The following is a 23126-nucleotide window of genomic DNA, read 5'->3' as shown; positions in this document are numbered from 1 at the left end:
GCTTATTGCAATGGTTACTACCCCTACTACCCCTAACTAATCAAGCTTGATATTTCACTTGGATGCAGCTCCATCACTGCTCTCTACATTAATGGTGGGGGTGGAAGGGAAATAGAACCAAAGAGCTAAGAGAAACAGATAAGTATGAGAAATAAAATGTGTGAAGCTTGCTGGGCAGACTGGATGGGCCGTTTGGCCTTCTTCTGCCGTCATTTCTATGTTTCTATGTTTCATAGTCACTATGAGGGTTGCAGGTACTGCTAATTCAGAATCTGATGCTTCCAAAATTGCCAAAAGATCAAGAGACTGCTCCCGAACTGGTCTTAAGGGTTCCATGTCTCCTTCTTGGTCAACGGCCACTCTTCTGGACTTAGATATATAATATATCTTTGTTATCGGTGGTATCCTTGTCTCTGAAACCTTGAGTATCTCTATCAGATACTTCTTAAAAACCTCTCTCAGGGATCTTAATGGTATCTGAGGAAAGTTTATAAACCTCAAATACAGTTGCTTTTTACCATGTTCTCAAGGTTTTCTAATTTCAACGCTGTATTATTTTTATCTTTCATCATCATTACTTGCGACTGTTGAATCGTTTTAATCTCAGTCCGGATAGAGGAAACCTGCTGCTCCAATTCCACATTTGTATTAACAATAACTTCTATTTTTTCATCATGCCGTCTAATTTGCTCCATAGCTGGAGTCAATTGCTTCCCACAGCGTCTCAAATGAGAAAACGTGCGGTCTTACCATTGCTGATATTTCTTTAGTGGGGGTTCCTCCAACCGCACCCGCAGCTTCTTCCCTCGATTCTCCTGCCTCCATACAGGTTTGCCCTAGTGTTTTCCTCGGGCTTGAAGTTGCCACAAACACTCCTCCCGACCCCAAGGGGCTGAACTCCTCCCCACTTTGGTCTAAGAGTTCTTCCCTCGGTTGTGGAACTGTTCTTGTGGCAGCTGAATTACCCGGAGGGGTCCTCTCTACAGGACTCAACAGTGATAATGAGCCTGGGAGAGAGGGGAGCTCATATTCCCCTCCCCCTCTCTCCAGCGGCTGCGGTCCCATTCCTCTTTCGCTGCGCATTACATGTGTGTCCATCAGGCCGGTCAGATGAGTTGCCGAAGTTGCTGTGGGGTACGGGGTCCTCGGCTTTCTCTTCCTCCCCATAAGGTAAGAAATGCCACAAGAAACTAAACAAACTGCACTCAGCCAAGAACACTCACGCTTTGCTAAAGTGTCTGGCAGCCATCTTGGTTCCACCCCCTGGTATTTTTTTTTTTATATATATCATATAAATTAAATTAAAGATTCTGCTGCACCCTCAGAAACTCTTTACACCAGCTGGAGGCAAAGAATACTGAATTTGCAAAGTTCCGTAGTTAGTATACAAGAGAACAAGACAGTATTGATATCATTAAAAAAAAAAAAAAAAAGAACTCTCTGCCTCCATCAGCTGGAAGTCAGACTAAACCCAAGCATTCTGAACTTGTGTAGCAGAAAGACAAGGAAATAGATAGATAGATAGATAGATAGATAGATAAATTATAAGGCTTGCATTACATAGAAAAATGAAAATCCACTAATTTTTAATAGTAACTATTTAACAAAAGATGCTAAAAGTTTGATATGCACACACAAGAAGCATGGCAGTTAAAATTAACATTAGAATTAACAGCAGTCAGAGATGGATATTGTTAGATTCGTGGACCCTTGGGCCGACCGGAACCAAGGATGAACTGCTGAGAGAGGTTGCAGCAGTGGTCCCGACCGGGAGGCGGCAAGGACGGGCTCGTGGATGGCCGAAGGAAGAACCAAGGAAGCCCTATGCGACCAAGGGCTTTGGCGAGGAAGAAGGGGACGGTGGAACTGGCGCAGTGGTGTGAAGATCTTCGCCCTGGAAGCCGATCCTCCCCCGAGAGGAGCTCGTAGGAGTCCGGCCGCTGGGACTTAGGAGATTCACCCTGGAAGCCGGAGTCCCCCCAGGAGGAGCCCGTAGGAACCCAGCCGCTGGGACTTAGGAGGGCCCGCGGGGGCTGAGTCAGACGGAGTCCAAGGTCGAGTGCCAGAGGGTCGTCGCTCACCAGTCCAGAGTCGTGTGCCAAAGAATCGTCGCTTGCCAATCCAGAGTCGTGTGCCAGAGAATCGTCGCTTGCCAGTCCAGAGCCAGGAACCAAGGGATCACCGTAAGCCAGTCCGAGGTCGAAAGCCAGAGAGTCACCGTAAGCCAGTCCAGGGTCAGGAGCCAGAGGGTTACTACAAGCCAGTCCGAAGTCAAAAGCCAAGCGGAGACCAAGACGACACAGGAACGCAGCAACTGGAGACAGGAACACCTGGGAACCTCGTTGCAAGGCGGAGAAGAGGAGCAACTGCAGGGCTTAAATAGCCCTGCAGCGTCTGACGTCATCGGAGGCAGTCCCCGGCCTTTCCCGCGCTGGCCCCTTTAAGAGGGAAGCTCAGCCGCGCACGCGCGACTAGGGGGCGGAGCCAGCCGCATCGAGACGCCGTCTGCTCCTCCGGAGCAGGAGCGTGGTGTTAGAGGCCCGTGCAGGGCAGAATGAGTGGGAGTGGGCCTGGGTCGCCCCACGGATGCGTGCAGACCCCGGGACCGGCCCAGGGACGGGTCTGGGCTGCACCACGGGTGAGTGCCGACCCCAGGGCCGACCTAGGGTCGCAACAGATATGATATTAATGGGATCATTTAGACTAAGTTGAAACAGTCTGATGATGAAACTGTGACAAATTTAGGAAAGTGGCAGGTAAGATACTATGTGCTGCCACCTCATAACTTCAGCTAAAATGAATTTATATGAAAGGTACAACTCAAGAGCTAAAAGCTCTGCAGGACATAGCTGTCATTCACAACTGTCAATGGCTCTAGCTCCTTCTAATATGTATCTGCTTTCTCTTTCTTCTGTTTCTGAAAGGAGGCTACTAGAGACAGAAAGCTAACGAGCAACACTGGAGAACTGGGGTTGGCTGAGGCTATGACTGATGTTTGGGTGGCTTCATCATGACTAAGGAAAGTCTTTTCATTATTCATGCCTGAATCTTGAAAAATGTTTTAAATTACATATTTAACTTTTTAAAATTTTGGCAAAAAAAATTGTATTTTGATAACTAGAACATGAATGATAGTTTTTTCAGTTAGAGATAAAAGAAAACTTCTATGTAGATAACTAATTTGTTAAGATCCTTAATTTGAGTTTATGTATGAGTTCTTGTCAAATCACAGGTAATATAGCATCATATACAAGGTCGTAAATCTCCTTATTTCCATTTATGGCCCTTATTCAATAAAGATCTGTTTCAATCCTTAGAGGAGCTCTTAATGTCTCATAACATATCCATCAGGAAAATTCATATCCCATCAATCTGTAGAAGTATTTATTTTGTAACTCAAGAGCCATAAATCCTCAGTAGAGTTATAAGGCCTAGGGCATTACTGGCATGCATCCAGACTAGGACAAAGCATTCTGGACAGAAAAAATAGTAAAACAGAGGTGCTGCTTCTTTCTCAGCAATCAATTTGGCAATTGGGCAGAGCATCATGATTGATTTAAAATGATTCTCATTACTCAGAAAGATAAGTTTTGATGAATTTTTATGTGGCAGTTTATCACAAACTTTTCCTGAAAATATTTTTAAAAGAGAGCATGGACATTTGAAAATTACATGTTTTTAAATAAAAGAAAAAACAATATAGAAATAGGGTTTGCAGTGAATAAAAATCTAGGAAGGGTTTGGAGGTTTTTGACCCATGATTGAATTATCTTAGGCTTGTCATTACAAGTAATGCATGTCGGATTCTGAGGTCTTTTCCGCCCTTTAAAGTAAAGAAAAAAAATCAGCTATTGTGTGTAATTGAAAATTTTGAATATTGGCGGTAACGTTATTTGTTTGGTGAGTTCACAATAGTTTCCACTTGCCCTGCACTGTGTGGGGGTCTCAGTCTAGTTCCAGGGATCACACATTCATATTGCAATTCTTGTTAAGATTCCCATGAATCTGTGAATTCTATTGCACACCTCATCACTGACTTGTTCCTTTCTTTGAGTACTTAAAAAAGCCAGATAAAAATAATATTTGATTTTTGATCAAGAATAAATTATATATAAAAATATATGATGCCGGCTCTCTGACTTCGCCATAGTGCCGAGTACTGTGCAGCAGGAGACCAAAAGGGTCACATCCTCATCTTTTGGGAAAAGGGAAGGAGGCTGCCATTACTGTGGTGACCTCTGCTGGCAGAGATGTGACGATGAGGGATTTCATTTTGAAGGACTCTTCCCTTCCAGTTCTCAACCAGTGAGGAAACTCATGTCACCTAGGCAGACCATCTACGGTGGGAGGTTACAGTGAGAGAAAAATCAGGCAGGCAAATATTTTATATATATTATAGATAGATACAGATATATAGGTATCTCTCTAAATATGATATAAATATGTGTGTATCTATGTATGGCATATAGATACATGTCTTGAGAGATACATGTGTGTGCAACGCTTTAACTTAGTAACATAGTAAAAGTAGGCAAATAAAGACCAAAATGGTCCATTCACTTGTTCGAATAATTTCTCTCTCACAGACTTCAAGGTCCAATTTGCTAAGGTTTTTCTCCCATTCTTTGAGTACTTAGAAAAGCAAGATAAAAATAAAATTTGATTTTTGATTCAAGAATAAATTATATATAAAAATATATGATGCCGGCTCTCTGACTTCACCATAGTGCAGAGTACTGTGCAGCAGGAGACCAAAAGGGTCACATGTATCTTCCACATCGCTTATATCTCTAAAGTTTTCAAAAAGGGGTGGGCTGTGAGAATGGTCTGGATGGGGTGTGGGCGTGGTCTGGGGCATTTCAGGGCGTGAACCTAAGATTTGTGTGTATATACTGAAGCAACCTGACGTGTGCCGAGGTCCCCTGCCACGTAATTTTACTTCTGCTATGGATGACATGTAAGTTAAAAAAAAAGAAAACTAGGCAGATCTGAGGTGTTTTAAGGGTCGGAGCTAACTGGGAGGAATGAAGGCTATTAAACTAAGTGGGGTTGGAGGACCTAGCTCTTAACTGAGCGAACTAGGTACAAAGTCGTAAAACTGGGAATAGCGTTGGCGCGTGCCCCTTTTAAAATATCCCTATTTACATAAAATAAATGCAATTTGCGCTAACATGCGAATTCCCACTTAAAATTTTGCACACATGGGCATGCACCCAGGCTCTTTTATAATATGAATGCATATGCACATGCTTATTATAAAATGGCTATGTGCACAAATGTGCACATGCGCAATGGTTTAAAAGTTACTGTCCCTGTAAATCAGGGCCTAAATGTGCATTACATTTATAATACCTCAAAATGGTGCCTTTGCTAAAGAATTCAGTGCCCTTGCTGAAACAGCAAGAAGCATCACCAATACACATTTTTCGTCAAATGGATGGCAATGATAATTCTACCATTGGTCACCATCTTTGACAGCTCAATATATATATATTAATCTCAAAGATGCATCCTTTACCACTGTATTGTCCATATCCCCCTCAACCTCAACCCTCCCTCAGTAGCATACACACACTTATGGACATATTTTCAAAATGATCTAGCTTTCTAACAACCTAGTTCAGCCCTTTTGAAAATGTATTGCCATTGAGAAATTAAGTAGATCTTCTTAGCTATTCAAATTCTGGGTGGTCCTGGAGACATAGTTGGGTTGAAGAGGGGAATTTAGCTGGTTAGCACTAACTTTCAGCACTAGTTGGCTAAGTCATTCAGCTCTCCCAGTCCGCAGGAATAGCTTGCTTACCTCTAGACAGTTAGATTTAGGTTAATTTTTAGCCACATCCTAGATTGCTAAGTTGTAGTCAAAAATTTGTTTAAACTTAGCCAGCTAATTTGCTGTTCTGCAGCTTTCTGAAAATCAAACTCTTGGATACCTGGTAGCAAATGCTTTGCACTTGGCTTGGATGAAAACTTACAAAGGAAAGCTATAAAAGGAATATTATTACTATTATTACTATTAAATACAGAAAGAATATAACTGCAGATAATGACATAAGGCCCATTTAGCCGTCCCAATTTCTATCCTATTGCAACACAAAACTTGATCTTTGGCTTCATCTTACAACCAAAAATCCTCCATGCTTATTCAATACTTTCTTGAGTTTTGCTACTGTTTTGCCTCCATCAGTTCCACCAGAGGGCTGTTCCATACATCCACTGCTCCTTCTGTGAAGAAATATTTCCTATTACTTCTGAGTCTACCCCCTTTGAGCCTGGAAGCATGATTTCTTATGCTCAAGACTCCTTTCTAATGAAAAACGCATGCTTCTTGTATATTATTTCTATTTTTTTAGATATCTGAATATTTCTGTTATATCTGCTTTCTTCTTTTCTAAAGTATACATATGTAGGTCCTTAAGTCTCATTTCATAGGGCATATGGTACAGACTTTATGCCATTTTGATAGCCTTTGTTGGAATCATCTCTATTCAGCCACCAGAATAGTGTTATGAACTGATCCTTTGGATATTTCTGGAAATGCATGACTACACTTTTTTTTTCCAATTAGATGTTAATTGCAAAGCACTTGACTACTCTTCAAGCTTTCTTGTATCAGTAATCATTATATATTCTATCAGAGGTGTCCTCTCATTTGCAGATCTCAGTATCATTTGCAAAACAGATAAACCTTTCCTATCACTTATTGTGGAGATCTCCAATTTGTGGGGGTTTTTTCAATATTTATTTATTTCTATTATTTAACATTTTTTCTATACTGCCTTTTCGGTCAAAAGGTCATCCACAGCAGTACACAAGATAATTAAACATAATTACACAAATCTTCACAAAATAATAATAATTCTGCATCACATCACCCACCCCATCTGAGTGTGTAATACCATTGAATTATCACAGGATGTCATTTGTTGTGAGGAGGGTTTATATGATGTCTTAACGTTGTGAATATGGGGTGGTGTGTTTAGGTAACTGATGGATGATGTGTCCCAGGGAGGTATAAATTCTGGAGCATTTGGCAGGATTTGGCCTTTTCTAAAATGTAGCTAGTAAAAAGAGGGACTTCCAGGATGCAGTCACCCTGCAGGCTGGTGAGCCTGGGGACTTTCTAAGACCTGCAGGTCCCCACCATCAGCAGGCAGAGTCGGACGAGCCAAAGGCCCAACTGGAGCTTTGCCTTTACCAGCCCATGTTCCCCTCGGGTTGAACCTTTGAGTTATGGGGCCGGTATGCCTTAGGTGGGGGCCTCTGCTGATGGTCAGAAAGTCCATTGAGGTCGCTGGGCCAGGGTAGATGTAGTACAGGCAAATCTGGAAACAGACTGAGGTCAGTGGCAGGTGGCATTCAAGAATGTCCAGAAGGCAGGCAGAGGTCAGCGGCAGGCAGCATTCAGGAATGTCCAGGTGGCAGGCTTAGGTCAATAGTGAGTATATGTCTAAAGGGAAAGGCAGGATGGATAGGCAGGGCAGGAAGGCAAGGAGCAGAACAAGTGAGCAGATGAGGAGATGTATAGAACTGAATACCGACGGACTGAAGAACTAAAGAACTAACCACAGGAACTAGAGACAAAGACAAGGTCCACCGAAGTTGAAGGTAAGGACTAACAGAACTGAAGATGAAGGTAAGGACTAACAGAACTGAAGATGAAGGTGAGGGCTACTGGAACTATAGATGAAGAATGCTGAAGCAACTCACATTAAGAAACAGTAGGGAGACCTCTTGCCAAGACACTGGTGGAGTGACTACAGGGGCCTTTTATAGGCCCGAGGAAGTGAGGTCATCAAGGGGTGCCTCCAGGTCTTTTCCAGCGCAGGCTCTTTAAAGCAGATGACATTGGGCGTGCGCGCAACCTAGGAGAAGCAGAGCCAAGTGGTGTTGGTGGCATCTTGCCGCAGCAGTCATTGGTGGTGTCCTGTTGTGTCAAGGCGTGGTGTCCCGGCAAGCTTGGGAGCAAAGCAGTCTGGCGGCACTGGGGCATGACTGAGGAGGCCTGGCCCAAGGGGTAACTGCGGCAGTTCGTGAGGGAGGGAGCCCGCAGACTGCCAAACGCAACAATAATGGGAAAATTCTGAAATAAGGAGTGCCCCACAAAATACTCAATGTGGCAGACACCGGGGAGATCTGCGCATTGCTGGAGGGGAGATGAGAAAGATCTGAGGTGACTGTCAAATGATGAGAAAGTTGTGAGTAAATCCTAACACTGTGATCCTCATTTCCCATGTGGATTTAAGTCTGGTGTTTAACAGAGGAATCTGAAATAAATGTACATATCTTGTGTGTCTAGGGTGGGTTGGGATATGAAAGGATGTCTGCCTAATGCTGGGAGAATTTGAGTACGGTAACTGTAAAAGAGATAAACCACATTTTCCAGCTGAGATTATGGAGAATTAGGAGGTCTAATTGCTGCTCAAGTGAAGACTGAGAGATTGGTACTTTTATCCTTTGAGGTATCAGAGAGTGTATTATTGGAAATTTATTCTGACTTGTTTCCCATGAATTCTGAATTTTCAGTATTTAAATTCCTACTCTATTCCTGTACATAGTGATTGGCTGTAAAACCAGAAATAAAGTTCAGAGTTTGGGTTTAACTGAGTATGAAGTTACTGTTTTGATGCTTTATTTGTGCCAGCAGTAAGGGAATAGTGAATGGGGGCCGGGGGCCGGGGGCCAGGGTTCATGGAGAGGGGAATGTGAGGGCTCTCCCTGACCAGTCAAGTGAATGTGATCTGCCCCTGCTGTTTCTATCCGGGTCCACTTCATCATCTGCATGACCCATAATTTTTTAACCCCCTTCATAAATTTGAGAGTCTGACCTCTGTCATCTAAGGTCAGCACCTCTCTTCATCTGATGTGCCCTGGTGTGAGCTGGTGGTTACATTTATACAAATATTAAACAGATTGACCCAGGACGGATCCCCGAGGTACTCCAATGCTGACTGTGGAGTGAACTTTATTTATCATTACCCTCTGTTGCTCAACCATATTCTAACTCTGATTATCACACTGGGAAGGCTACACATCTAATTTAAGAACATCTTTTATGTATTTTGTCAAAAGCCTTAGTGAAATTCGGGATTTCACCACATTCCTTGCTTGGAATAAAAAATTGCACGGCATCTACACAAATGTTTATACTTTAGCTCTAATGAAGTCAAAAGAGAGCATAACAGATGCACAGATACTTTAAAAAGGGCTGCTGACAATAGGGATGTGAATCGGTTTTTGACGATTTAAAACAATCGTCAGATATATTTTAAATTGTCAAAAATCGTTAAGAGTCGCGATACAATAGAAATTCCCCCGATTTATCGTGAAAAATCATAAATCGGGGGAGGGGGGAGGGGGGAGGGTGGGGAAAACCGGCACACCAAAAAAACCCCTATCCCACCCCGACCCTATGAAACGAATCCCTTACCTTCCCCCACCCTCCCGAACCCCCCCAAAACTTTTTATGAGTACCTGGTGGTCCAGTGGGGGCGCGGGGACCGATCTCCCACTCTCGGTCCATCGGCACCATTTTGGCTGCCACTCAAAAATGGCACCGATGGCCCGATAAAAAAAAAACCCACCCGACCCTTTAAAAATGACCCCCACCCTCCCGATTCCCCCAAAACATACCTGGTGGTCTAGTGGTGGTCCCGGGAGCGATCTCCCGTTCTCAGGCCGTCGGCTGCCACTCATAAAGATGGCGCCGATGGCCCTTTGCCCTTACCATATGACAGGGTATCCGTGCCATTGGCCGGCCCCTGTCACATGGTAGTAGCACTGGCTGGCCGGTGCCATCTTTAAAGATGGCCGCCGCCTTTGTAAAGATGGCCGCCGCCGTATTTAAAGATGGCCGCCGCCGTCATTAAGACGATCGGGCACACGATTTACATCTCTAGCTGACAACACAGACCCTTGAGGAATTCCAAACTCACTGAACTGACATTGAAATCGTCGGTTCAGTGTGCTGCAGTAGTCAAAAAAACAAACAGAATGTTGGGAATTATTAGAAAGGGAATGGTGAATAAAACGGAAAATGTCATAATGCTCTCTGTATCGCTCCATGGTGAGACCGCACCTTGAATACTCAACGCACAATAAAGCTCTGGAATTTGTTGCCAGAGGATGAGGTTAGTGCAGTTAGTGTAACTGGGTTCAAAAAAGGCTTGGATAAGTTCATGAAGGAGAAGTCCATTACTTGCTATTAATCAATTATACTTAGGGAATATCCGCTGCTATTAATTGCATCAGTAGCATGGGATCTTCTTAGTGTTTGGGTAGTTGCCAGGTTCTTGTGGCCTGGTTTGGCCTCTGTTGGAAACAGGATGTTGGGCTTGATGGACACTTGGTCTGACCCAGCATGGCAATTTCTTATCTTCTTATGTCTTCATGCATCACTGGCTAAGTCCTGCTTGCCAGCCACCACAACCGGAGAGCTCAGCTCAAAGGGAAGGTGGCTGGAAAGGCAGACGATCTTTATTCCTAGCCAGCTACCCGGGGGTTCCAACCTACTCCTGCCTCGGGGGTTTTCCAACACCAGCCAGCGTAGCATGACAGATATACATAGTAGTAAAATATTAGCATTTTTAGGAGGTGAAAAGTATGAGACTACAAAATATACCCACGACTTGCTAAAATCCCATAACAGCATACACTGTGACCTGAGGAAGGAGGTATTAACTCCCAAAAACTAGTCAAGAAATGTATTAAGTTGGTCCAACAAAAAGGTATCACCTTATATAATTTTGCATTTTCTTGATAACCTTTAATCCCATGCTTTATTGCCTAAATATGCTTTCTAAAACTCAGTGCAGTTAGATTTGTGCGATACACCTCATTTCCTTGTTTATCTTCATTTTTTAGTTAATTCAGTTGTATCTGAAATGGCTTAGGAAACACTATCCTGCATATTCTTGCAAATAATGATGGTATCTAAGAACTAAATCATGGACTCTGTTACTAGAAATGAGATATCTGAATGAGGTCATTGTAGAACAATCAATGCAATCTTACTTGACTGGAAAGTTTAGATGCCTCTTTAGCGTGCTCAAAATCTGGTCTTCCCAGGACAGCTGGCTCCTTATTCATGTCCCCTCTTTGTTTTCTATATTCTGCCTAAAAAAAACCAAAAATAAGGTTGAAAGCATGACAACCTTTTTATACATTTCAGACCGTAGTATTGGCAATGAATGTGCAGTATGTCAGAAACACCCTTTAATCACTCAGCAGAAGTTGTGTGCTTCCGAGTGAGCCCATTAATCACTTCTAAGGATTATCCGCATCTAAACGTCTGGCATGAGCAACTATATGGCATTAGCTCAGCAAGCAATGGAATCTGGAGAAAGCTTCTAATCCCCCCTGCTCCTGGACTTCTATACTCTCCCATCAAAATGAGAATAGTTTTGTGACGTTGAGATACTGTCAAACAATGGGGACAGGGGAGTTAGGGCTCTTATAAGAAACCGGATTTCTTGCAAGTACTTTTCTAAATGAATAAATACATTACAAAAAAAAAAAAAGATCAGTGCTCTGATTTAAAGAAACCACAGCAGCAAAATTGTTTTTATCTACATCTGAGAGTTAAAGTAAGCAAAGAATTAAGATTCCCATTTGTTTTCTTTCTGCTTTATATTTCAATTCTGATATGGTCACTCTCACCATCATGACCCAAAGTAAATTATAGTGCTGCTTCATCAGAATCCTTGACAGGAATCACACTGACATGGGTAAGGAGTGACGTAGCAAGGCAATAGAGAGGAAAGAAGTACAGTATAGCACATTAGGAGAAATACAATAAGTAGGGAGACCTAAAAACAAAACCAAAATTAGGACACAGAACTAAGGAGCAATGAAACTTGAATTTTGAATAATCAAGAAAATACTGCAGGCAAATTTTGCTGTATTCAAAACACAATGCATTAAAAATTATACTTTTTCACAAAAATCTAGCTAATTATCAGGCTGATAATATTTTTCATAAGCCTGAATATTAGTTTAGCATACTTCTTTGATACAGAACAATGAAAATGTATAATGACCTTCAATTACAGAGGAAGAAAATAATTTAATTTAAAAGATTTCTCTCCATTATTTTCTTTGCGTGATCATGTCAATATGCTGTTGTCCTCACAGCTGTATCATCTGATTTTACCTAGCAGCTAAAGAAGCACTTTTACATCATGCACCCAGTGAATGTGGATGATGGGCCTATTAAATGTTCATTGGAAGAACTACATCACCTGGGCAAATTATATTTTATATATATGGTTTTTATTTTTATTTTTATGAGAAACCAAAGCTCCCTCCAGAGCCCGGTACTGTTAATGCATGCAGCATAAATCTGCCCAGTAGGTATCACTGTTAAATGACAGCTGGGACTCCCCTCACAAAGGCTGTGCTCACTACCTCTGCAGAATTCACAGCCCCTGCTGGTATTATGAACAAGAGCTGATTACAAGATTACAAATCTGGAACATATCAGGTCACCCTCCAAATCTGAATTTTACACTATGGGCCATACATGCTAGTTAGTTTTCCCTTAGATACAAAATGGGAGAAGCCCTTTTGTGAATCTGATCTGACTTAAATGACCTAAGACTAGGGTCAGTAATGCACCAAAAACCCTGCAATATTGCTTGTAAGATGCTGGAGTACAGGAGCCATAAAACGTGGACATGGAAAACAACCAACGGTAACATACGAAAAGGCAGTGGAGATGAGCTGATGCCATATAGAAAGGTGACATAAAATAAACGACTTCATTAAGAGCTGGATACATTAAATTGCAATGTTTATTCAAGGAGGTGGGTCCCATTATCGCAGGGAGTGTCACTGCGATAGTGGTTCCCCTGCCCCCAAAAAATATTGTGGCTCTATGGTGTGTTCTTTTGTCTTGTGGACAATCACAGGGTACAAAAGAACGTGGCTAATGGCCCTTTAGGTGCAATGGTGTCCCCAACCTCAAGGGACCGCCATTGTGTTAAAGGGCCAGCTGCTTAAGAAGTTGCCTACAGAAAGAAAACGTTGAGCGAGGGTCAGGGCTGATCCCTGGCTCAACTTGGAGCCATCACTTGAGGCGGACTTGAAACCTCAAAGTAAAAATATGTTTCCTGTTCCCATGCAGCGACACCCACCCCCGAAAAGGTTAAAATAAAATGCTTTGGGTTCAAGGTGACCCCCCATCCTAATATTAAATTGAACATGGGGTATAGTGTCTAACCCTGGCAGCCTCCTTTCCCCCCAAAGGTATCACCGACAATCATTGGGGTTCAGTGGGGGAGAACCCCCTCTCTCTCCCTTCCCCTCCCCTAAATGTATAAAAACTGTCATATGGGTTCAGGGAGTTCCCCCCCCCCCATCTGCCGAGCACCCCCGAAACTTTAAAATTAGAATAAAGGCTCATGATAGGGCCTGGAGCACCCCCTAGCACCTGGACCATTTGGTGCCATTTTGGCCTAGGTCCGATCCCCAGAACTTGCCCCATCATGTGACAGGGGCAAGGTCAGGTCGGAGCCATTTTTAAAAATGGTGTTGACTGGGCAGATGCTAGGGGGCACCCCGGGCCTCATCACGGGACCTTCTTCTAATTTTAAAGGTTCAGGGGGTGCAGGAGGGGGATGTGGATGGGAGGGTCCCCCTGAAGCCCAATGACATTTTTGTGTACATTTGGGGTCAGGGGAAGGAGAGAAAGGGGGTCCCCCACTGAACACCAATGATTGTCAGTGATACCTTTGGGGGGAAGAGGTCCCTGGTGGGGGCACTATACCCCAATGAGTTTAATTTAATATTGGGGTGGCGAATCATCCAGAACCCCACAGCATTTTATTTTAACCTTGGGAGGGGGGGGGGGGGGCTTGGGAGGCAGTCAGCACACACGAAAGGTAAACCTTTTTTTTTTTTACTTTGAGTTGGGGGCCGCCTTGAGTGGCGGTTCCAAGTTGAGCCTGGAGTCAGCCCTGACCCTGCTCAACTGTTACTTTTTGCCTTGGCACTTTTTGTACTTTTTGCATGGCCCTTTAAAAATAATGCGGAAGCCTATAAACCCATATTAGGATCCTGGGGCTCCCATGTTATATTTATTGATTCCCAGGAGGTGTTGTTATTTTTATCGCGTCTGACCAATTTCTCGGTCGGGGGGCTTAAAATATTTACACTAAATTGCCTGTTAATGACCTTCTTTGCATGCATTTGCATTATCCATGCATGGAAATCATATGCAAAGCAGGGCATTGTAATAGGAAAGGGAACCTGGGCAGGTTTCTGCAAATAGTAGTTTATATCACGTGATATACACTGCTTAATGCACATTAGAGCATTAGCATGGCTTGAAAGATCACCCAGTTACATTGGTTCTTCCCTAAAACTGGTTTTTGCTCTCTGCCTGAAATGATCAAAAAATGCAAGATTTCTTATCTATAGTTTAAAGACATTCAAAGTCTAGAGATTATTACATTGCTGATGATCTTTGTTGTATGCGTTGCAACTTTTATATCAGGTCTGTCAAGAACATCAGTGTATCTGTGGATGTCCTGTGCATTCTTCTTATAGGCTATCTGCCAAAAAGAGAGACATCCTCGTTAGAAAATCTAAATTAGAAGCATAATTATACCACACTAGACTATTCATTAAATGGAGGCATTCAAATTAATCATCTTCAAATAAACTGTGATTTATTCCATTCTTGTCCAGTCTGTATGAAAATAAATATGTTAATAAAGGGAAAAGAGAAAATACTGAGATCTGGAACAGGAAGGATGTATAATGAAAAGATAGGCCAAGAAGAAATATTGTACCAAAATCCTGGAATCATTAAAAAAAATACTTTTCATCAATTTAAACAGCTATTAATGACAGAAAAGATGCCCTTTGAAGACAGTAAATAGGAATTTCCAAGGTAGCCACAGCTTTTGACTGCAATTCTAAACAAGAAATATTTGAGCTGTGATCATTCAGAGAAAACAAAACAGAAAAATCCTAGATCCAGCACTAATTTAAAGTTGCCAAAAATACTTAAAAATATTTTATTTTCACTTTAAAAATACGACACGAGAAAGAGCAATTACTCCCCCTCCCTCAACAGCAGGCATCTCCCAAGCATACTCCAGTCACTGGTATGGCTGCTGGTGAGATCTCGGAATCAATTAGAACTGGAAGTAGGTCACCTGCTAATAGATTCATTTATCAGTCACTCGTAAATGTAAATGTATTGCAATGTAGTAAAATGTGTGCTGAATACGGGCGCTAGTACTGAGCGCCCATTGTCTTAATGTGCACGCAGCCGCAGCCCATGGGCGCCTGATGCAATATTTAAATGAGATGCAGCGTTAAGAAGGGCCCGCTAAAGGAGAATTGTGCATCCTTAGCGCTCAATAGTTTATTGCATCGAGCGCCCAATTGCAAGCGTCAGTTTTCATCTTGCTTCTTTTTTTTTTTTTTTGTTATAATACACTTCAGCAACCACTTCAGCTCCTTGCTCTGGACGTCTAAATTGTGTGGCCATAAGAATTGTGGGGTTCTTTTAATCAAATCAAAATATACATTTATTTTTCTCCACCGCAAGCAGGACATTAAATTGTCACAACGAGACTAAGGATGAGGACACACTTATCGCGACACAGAGAACACTATTTTTTAAAATTATTTTCATAAATCCTTGACTGTGAGTTGACTTTACTCCACCTCCGAGGCTGGAGTTAAATTTGCTGCGTTAAAAAGTGTGCATTGGGCGACCGGCGTTTTCCTGCATGGGGTGGGGGGGGGAATAGCTAATGGCCTCATCTACAGGCAATTTACATCTGATGGGCGCAATTGGGAACACATTTGTTAGGGCACGTGTTTTGGACACGCTGATCTCCTTTACTGCATCCGGTGCTAGTCTAGCACGTCCAAAACGTGTGCCCAACCAGGCATAAACCCGTGCACTGGGCTGGGTGCACTTTATTGCACTGGCCCCCACAAAGAGAAGTGGGCATGGTATGAAAACTGGGAGGGAGTTGGGGGGAGGGAAGGGGGCAGGAGTTGAACCCTTTAATTAAGGCTGGCACTTGCTTTTGTCAACGTCCGCAGAAACAGTACAACAGAAAGTTCACATTGTTTGCAATTGCATGCAAAGCATAAACTGGCTGACCCCGTGCCGCACTTCGACCTTGCATAGTGCATTAAGCCTATCCAGAGTAATCCCCTCACAACTATAAAGGAGAGAAGGGAAGAGAGTAAAGTGGCCACATACGGAGAAAAAAAGCCCCAATAAAGAAGTTAGTAACAGCCCCTGCTGTGGGGCAGTCCTCCCCACGGATGCACATTAGAAAGGTCACTTTTTCAAGTATTTATATGTTCATCAGTTCATTAAATAAGTCCATTAAAGATTCACGGATAACTGCTAGTATGCTGAACCCACTGGAGCGACCGGGGCTTCAGATCCTGCTATCCTAATGGAAACCTGTCTCCTCTGAATGCCATTAAATATAAGATTAAAAGACTTTACAAAGACAAAGAAGAAAGATTTTTTTTTTTTTTTAAGAGCACATAAAATGAGAAAGCGTCTGGTACCTACAAGTTTCTCTGTGGGCTCATAAACAAACACAAGTATGGTTGAGCAAACAGTGTAGTGGACTTGGAAGAGAGGCAAGGACTGTAGCTCTTGTACTGGGCAGGGAAAACAGCACCGTGCATTCTGTGACCCTTCCGACTGCAGCCCGCTGTTCTGTTGGAAGAGAGAACCCACACCTTGGGAATAAGGAGGGCCTCACTCCCAGGTATCTTCAAGCAAAGCAACCATTATTTTACATTCTGGGGGGTGCCCAGCAGTAATAGTCAAAAGTCACTGATTTTTCAGGGATCACAGTTTGGTAGACACTAAAAAATAGCTCCACTTTTCTTAAGATATCTTTTTGGTTCAGGCTGTACAACCTTCTCTTCTCTTGTTTCCCTCTAGAAAAGGGGCCAGGCAATTATTTATTTAATTGATTTATAATTCTGTCTTTCAGGCACAAGACCTACATCTTCAAAAAGATAGCATTCAGATCCTCAACCCACTCCTTCCCTGATCAAGGAATAGACTGCAAGCCTCTCGGGAGTCCATGATTCTTCCCAGGGGCTCAGTGACTCTAGCCAGTAACCTGGAAGTGAAATCCTGGAGCCGTGGCCTTACTGGAAATGGTTAGTGGCTGCAAGGAAAAGGAGAGATTCTCCCACCTCAGCTTCTAGCCTCAATTCCAAAGCGAAGAGAAAAGAACACATTCCTGCCCTAAACACCTTGTTATACTGAGCCAGAGTCCCCCCAGTGCTTATCTATCATAACACCCCTTAAAGAGATATACCACCCCCTTAATAAATGACATCCCCAGAACCCCAAAAATAGAGATCAAGGGACATTCCTCAACTTTTCTCAAAGAACCTATTCCTAGTGACATGGACCTGATTTAAGGCTATCGTCACACTATTGTTCTTTCCTTTCAACCAATTGGCTCAGATAGCCCTGCCAGAGACTTGGGTAGTCACAGATTTTCCCCAGTGCACCCCATACACAGGCCATGGCTTGTCCCTGGAAATCAAGGGTGTCATTAGGTTTTAGCAGGAGGAATGGAGGAGTAGCCTCGTGGTTAGAGCAGAGGGCTATGCGCCAAGAGACCACCGTTCAAGTCCCACTGTCACTCCTTGTGACCTTGGGCAAGTCACTTTACCCTCCATTGCCTCAGGTACAAGCTTAGATTGTAAGCCCTCTGGGGACAGGGAAATACCTACAGTACCTGAATGTAATCCACTTTGAAGTGCTGAGAAAAGTGTGAAAAGCAGAATATAAATCTAAATTTAAAAAATGAGTGCATGGGGCCCAATTCTCTCCCTCAGTTTCCTGAGTCACCTTTAAAGGTTTTAATATGGCTACTGCCGTCTTTTTATCCCCATCATCTTCCTCTTCCCTGCCTCTCTCAGAAACTTGTAAGCAGCTGCAGTGCTAGCACCTTGCCGCTTCACTGCGCCGGCATCATTCGATGACAAAAAGGTTTGAACAATGTGGGACTCCATAAGCGCAGAGTCCCACGGTGCAAACATTTTGTCTTTGAAGCACCCCTGGGTGAAGGAAGCATCATGGTGCCAGTACCGCAGAAGCAGAGGCCAGTTACAACTTCTGAAAGGGGCAAGGAAGTGGGAAGCCAGAGGGATAAAAAGACAGGGGCAGCCGCGTTAAAAACTGTAAAAGTAGCCACACAGGAATTGCGAGAATACAGACCTGAGAAACTTATATTTGGTTGGGGGATGGAGGGAAAGTGGGGCAACCAGATTAGAGGGGGGGGGGGTTGAGGGAAAGATTGGAGACTCAGGGATGGGGGATGAAGAGGACACCCAGATTTGTTGGGTGAGGAGGAGGAAAGTGGAATAGAGGCTCAGGGATGAGGGGAAAGAAACAGCAGGGACTGCCAGAGGAGGGAATGGAGGATGGTTGTGGGGGGAAATAGGGTCACAGCAATTGGATGGGGGTCTGAGTGAGGGATGGGAATTATGAGATGGGGCTATGAATGTGAGGTGTTGGGTAGGAGAAGTCTGAAGGGTGGGGGAAAGTTATGATCTGCTGGGAAGAACCCGGAGAGCTTGTAAGAGGATGATAGGTAGTAGCAAGGGATGGGTCTGTGAAGGGGATAAAGGAGGGCAGAAATGAATCTAGGAGAGGAGGTGGCTAGGCAGGAGGTTAGAAACAGAAGCAGGGGAAAGGAACGAGTGTTAGAAGGAGGAGATGAAACTGAGGCAGAGGGAAGTATTTGAGGACTGGGGAGAGTACAGAGTTTGGAAATGACAGACTAGGGAGTGGATGAAAGAGAATCAAATGGGCTAAGGAAAGAGTGAGAGATGATAGGAGAAGAGAGGGCTAGAGGGAGCTGAGCAGGGAGAGGGGCTGTGAAGGGGATGAGAGAGGGAGATGGAAAGCGTAGATGAGAAGTGAAAAGAGAGAGAATGAGGACTGATGAATGACAGGAGGAGAGAGAGCAACTGAAATCAAGCTAGGAGTGGATAAAAAGAAAGAAAAAGAAACTAAGAAAAAAGATGAAAGGGAAAGATAAATGTCAGACAGATGTAATAGTCTGGCTGCTGCAAGAGAGGAATTAAAGACAGGAGAGAGAGGAGAAATACAAATGGACATGAAACACTGGAAAAGGGGTTAGGAGAAGACAGACAGAGGAAAGAAAAAATGAGATGGAGACCAACATAATTAAAATATTAAAATGTCCAGACAACAAAGAAAAAACATTTTGTTTTCATTTTAGGGATTGGAATATGTCAGCTTTTAGAATGAACATTTCTGATATAGTTGTAGTGTGATTAGTAGAAGAGGAAATGCATTTCTGTTTCTATTTCTCCAGTGTTTCACTGTATGCAGTCTGACTTTCTGGGGTTTTCGTTTCACTTTTTGTCTGTATATTTCTAATATCTAATATCTATTCTATATTTGGTAAGGGTCTGCCTGTGACACAGGTGAGGTATTCTGTTAAGTGTGTACTTTTCATGTAGAAATTTATAGCAGTCCAACTTGTTTTGTTTTTCTTAGTATGAGGTTTATTGCTTTTCAAGTGCCTGTTGTAATATTTACAGTGCTACTATTCCATGGATAGCATTGTTACTGTTTACTAGCAGTTGGTGTGCTATGATATGGCAGGTTTTCTCTATAGGTTCAATGTGCATTCTTTGCAAGTTTTTTATTACTTCACAATCAGGCTGATGCAATATTAGCGCAGGTAAAATGGGCGCTCATGATTGAGCGCCAGCTCTCCTAACGCGCACCGATCAACCTCTCTGGGTCGTTCGATATAATATTTAAATCAGCTGCCGAGGTAAAAAAAAGGCACTGGGGGAAACTGTGAACCCCTAGTGCCTCCTCAGCAGCGGGCGCCCAGGCGAGGTGGCTGTCAGCGGGTTAGGAAAACGGAGATTCAATTTTACGAATGTCCGTTTGCCTAACCTGTGCACAGCCACAGGTTAGGAAAATGGATGCTCATTAATTGAGCATCCCTTTTACTAACCTGATCGCCAGCACACTTTCTTTATTTAATTTTTTTTTTTTAACGTTCCCTCAACTTAAAATCTCCATGATAGTAAGTTGGAAAAAGTACAGAAAAGCAGTATTTTCTGCTCCGGGGCAGGCGTTAGTTTTGGAGGGTAAAAATGTGCATGTCGGGGCACACATTTTTTTTTTTTTTTTTGCATCGAGGAGAATAGCTAATAGCCTTATCAACATGAATTTGCACGTGATGAGCGCTATTAGTTCGCAGGAAGTTGACACGCGTTTTGGATGCGCTAATCCCCTTATAGCATAAGGGGTTGTGGATGCACGTCTCATATGCGCATCCAACCACAGGTTAACCAGTGCACTCAGCTGAGCGCACTGTATTACATCAGCCTGAAAGTTCATGGCAGCAGAGGGAGTTTGTGTTGCAGTTCTTAAAATGATACCAGAGTATTTTTGTATGGTGAGCAATAAGGGAAAATGTCTCAGTTTTGCTCTGAACCCATAGTTGTTTGCTGTTGAAGATGCAGTGTATGTTTACAGAACTCGAGGTGCAGGGTGTATATTTGGGTTCTGTCCCACCTGTATTAATCCAATATTACTCACTCCCATATAGAAGAACTGAATGAATGATGCAATTGAATAATTTTAATAGTAGTTATACTGGGTGGTTGAAACTGGCCTGGGTTTCTTTGTTGGATAGAAGACCTTTCTGGCTAGAGACAACTTTGCATGCACAGCCAGCACCTAGCATTTTTCAAAATAGCATCGGTCATCTATTGCCCATACCATGTGATAGGAGCTGCCCAATGGCACTGGTAGCCCCTGACACATGGTAAGGACAAAGGACCACGGCACCATTTTGAATAATGGCAGGCGCCGGCCCAGGAGAAGGAGATCGTTCCCGGGCCCAAATCACCACAGACTTTGGGTGTCTGCTAGTGGGGGTACTTTATTTTAAATAAGCGGGAAGGGTTGGGGAGGGTTTGGGTTTTTATTTTTAATTATTTAATTTTTTAAATAGGGATTTTTAATGAAAGAAAAAATCAGTGATCCACACCAAAAACACCATGAAAAATGTTTGGGGGACCACCCTTAGTGCTAGGGAACTTGCGATATAGTGGGACTGCTGAGGCATTTTATTATCAGCCTTGCTTTAGTGCATTGAGTAGACTCAGGTGACATTTGCATCAGTAGGCGGAGTGGGGGAGGGTGTTATAGGAGGACTGGCTAATGGAGCAGGAAACATCTCAGTTGCCTGCTCGCTGTCCCTATACCCAAACATTGGCATCTGCATGATCCAAAAGCTGACCAGGCATCACTACTGGAGCAGTAGCATTTATGGCTAATTAAGATTTGGATGCACCTCAACTCCATCCCCTCTTCTTATATGCTAGGCACACTGGGCATGCTGGGGCCAATCCACCTTTGGGAATTAGGAAAAGGTTGCCTCCCACCAGAGATGCTGCATATGCTCCTTGGCCCACAAATTCATAAATTGCTACTGGAAGCTGGGGTGTGGTACAGCCTGCCTGCCTGTTGGATGCTTGAATATAACAGCATCTTCCTACAGACTGTCACACCCAATGCTGTCAAGATTGTGGTCTGCACATGTTATGGAGTTAGATTGGTGAAGCAGGTATCAGCAGCACATGGGTGAAAGAACAGAATCTATGTAAAGAGGAATGGTCGAGGTAAGGTAAACATTTGCAACCACAGTCCAGCAAAATAGCTGCTGACTGTGCCGTGGCTTCATCTTACACTGTGCAGCCCTGATCCCCCAGCCTTACCAGAAAGCTTCCTGGCCCTGTGAGCTATGGTGGGAATTTTCTTGTCAATGCTCAAACTACATATGTGTCAAAAATACTGGAGTATGGGGGGCATCACCTCAGGAATGGTGAGGGCTGCATGGCAGGATACAGGAGTTGACATAGGCCTAGCCAGCTCCCTTCCCTGTGGGATGAGCCCTTGGGTTCTGGGATCCAGTAGGACTTGGTTGCGGTGGCAGCACATCAAGGTGAGACCAAGGCAAGGCAAGCTAGGTGAAGCAGAGGGACTGGAGCGAGGCTGAACACAGGTACAGGCTGGGCTTGAACACCAGGTGCAGACTGGGTTTGGACACAGAGTGCAGGCTGGGCTTGAACACAGGGTGCAGGCGAGGCCTGAATACAGAGTGCAGACTGGACTTGAACACAGGGTTCAGGCTGGGCAGGATACTGAACAGTCACAGACAGGACGGAATAAGACAGAGTAGAACAGGACTGGACAAGGACTAGATAGGACAACACGGAACAGATAACATAAAGGCCCAAACGCCGTGGTACAGAAGGCCTATAGGCCACTTGGCTAAGGTAGGCCCTGATAGGCCGCAAGGTAAAGCTAAAGTAGGCACAGACCCAGAGGTCTCAAGGCAAGTAAAGGCCAGCATAGGCTACAAGATAAGAGGTAAGAGTAGGCCCGGAGGCCTCAAGGCAGGGAATAGCCTAGGTAAGCCACAAGACAAGGCACAAGAAGCAAGAAGACCTGGAGGCCACAAGGCAAGGTGAGACCAAGATAGGCCGCAAGACAAGGCACAAGAAGCAAGAAACATGGCCAGACAGACAACCAATGAAGAGGCAATGGGAAACAGGCAAGGCTGGATTACATAGGGCTGGAGCTTTGGTGTGGTGCGAGCCTGAAGGAGGGGCTTAGCTAGGCTGGAGCTGGAGCTTGCTGAGGACTTCTGGTGGAGTGGAGGTTGCATCGCAGGCTGAGTCAGGTGACCAGTGAGGAACTGGCTCCAGTGGCTAGGAGCAGTGCTTACTAGAAGCCTCTGCTTGTAGAAAGATGTCATAGCAGATTGCAGCAGGATATGATGAGGCTGCACAGCAGGAAAACTCTCAACACTAAAGACAAAGATCTAAACATGTATACCCTAGAGAAAAGGTGAGATAGGATAGATATTGTAAAGACATTTAAATGTCTCAAAGGTGAGCCTTTTTCCATGGAAAGGAGGCTCTAGAACAAGAGGTCATGAGATGAGGGTGAAAGGGGTAGATTCAGCAGTAATCTTAGGAAATATTTCTTTACAGAGAGGGTGATGAATGTTTGGAATACCCTCCAAATGGAAGTGGTGGAGACAAAAACAGTA

At 43.7% G+C, this 23126-nt stretch overlaps 1 protein-coding gene across 5 annotated transcripts in view; it reads right to left on the bottom strand.

The window, feature by feature from the left end:
* The window catches only part of NEBL (nebulette), a 673305-nt gene that overhangs the window by 231183 nt on the left and 418996 nt on the right, over positions 1–23126 (bottom strand). For 4 of the 5 annotated variants that reach the window (XM_029588726.1, XM_029588729.1, XM_029588727.1 and 1 more), the window contains exons 6-7: positions 14451–14552; positions 11014–11115 (exon numbers count right to left, since the gene is read on the bottom strand). The exons of the other annotated variant lie outside the window; for it this stretch is intronic. In XM_029588726.1, the coding sequence (XP_029444586.1) occupies positions 11014–11115; positions 14451–14552 (204 nt within the window). The remainder of the gene's footprint in view (positions 1–11013; positions 11116–14450; positions 14553–23126) is intronic. 5 annotated transcript variants of the gene reach the window in all.

This window comes from Rhinatrema bivittatum, chromosome 2, assembly GCF_901001135.1.
Source record: "Rhinatrema bivittatum chromosome 2, aRhiBiv1.1, whole genome shotgun sequence".
Classification (NCBI taxonomy): Eukaryota; Metazoa; Chordata; class Amphibia; order Gymnophiona; family Rhinatrematidae; genus Rhinatrema; species Rhinatrema bivittatum.
The sequence above is the reverse complement of the archived record's forward strand: the minus strand, read 5'-3'. Positions and strand labels throughout refer to the sequence as shown.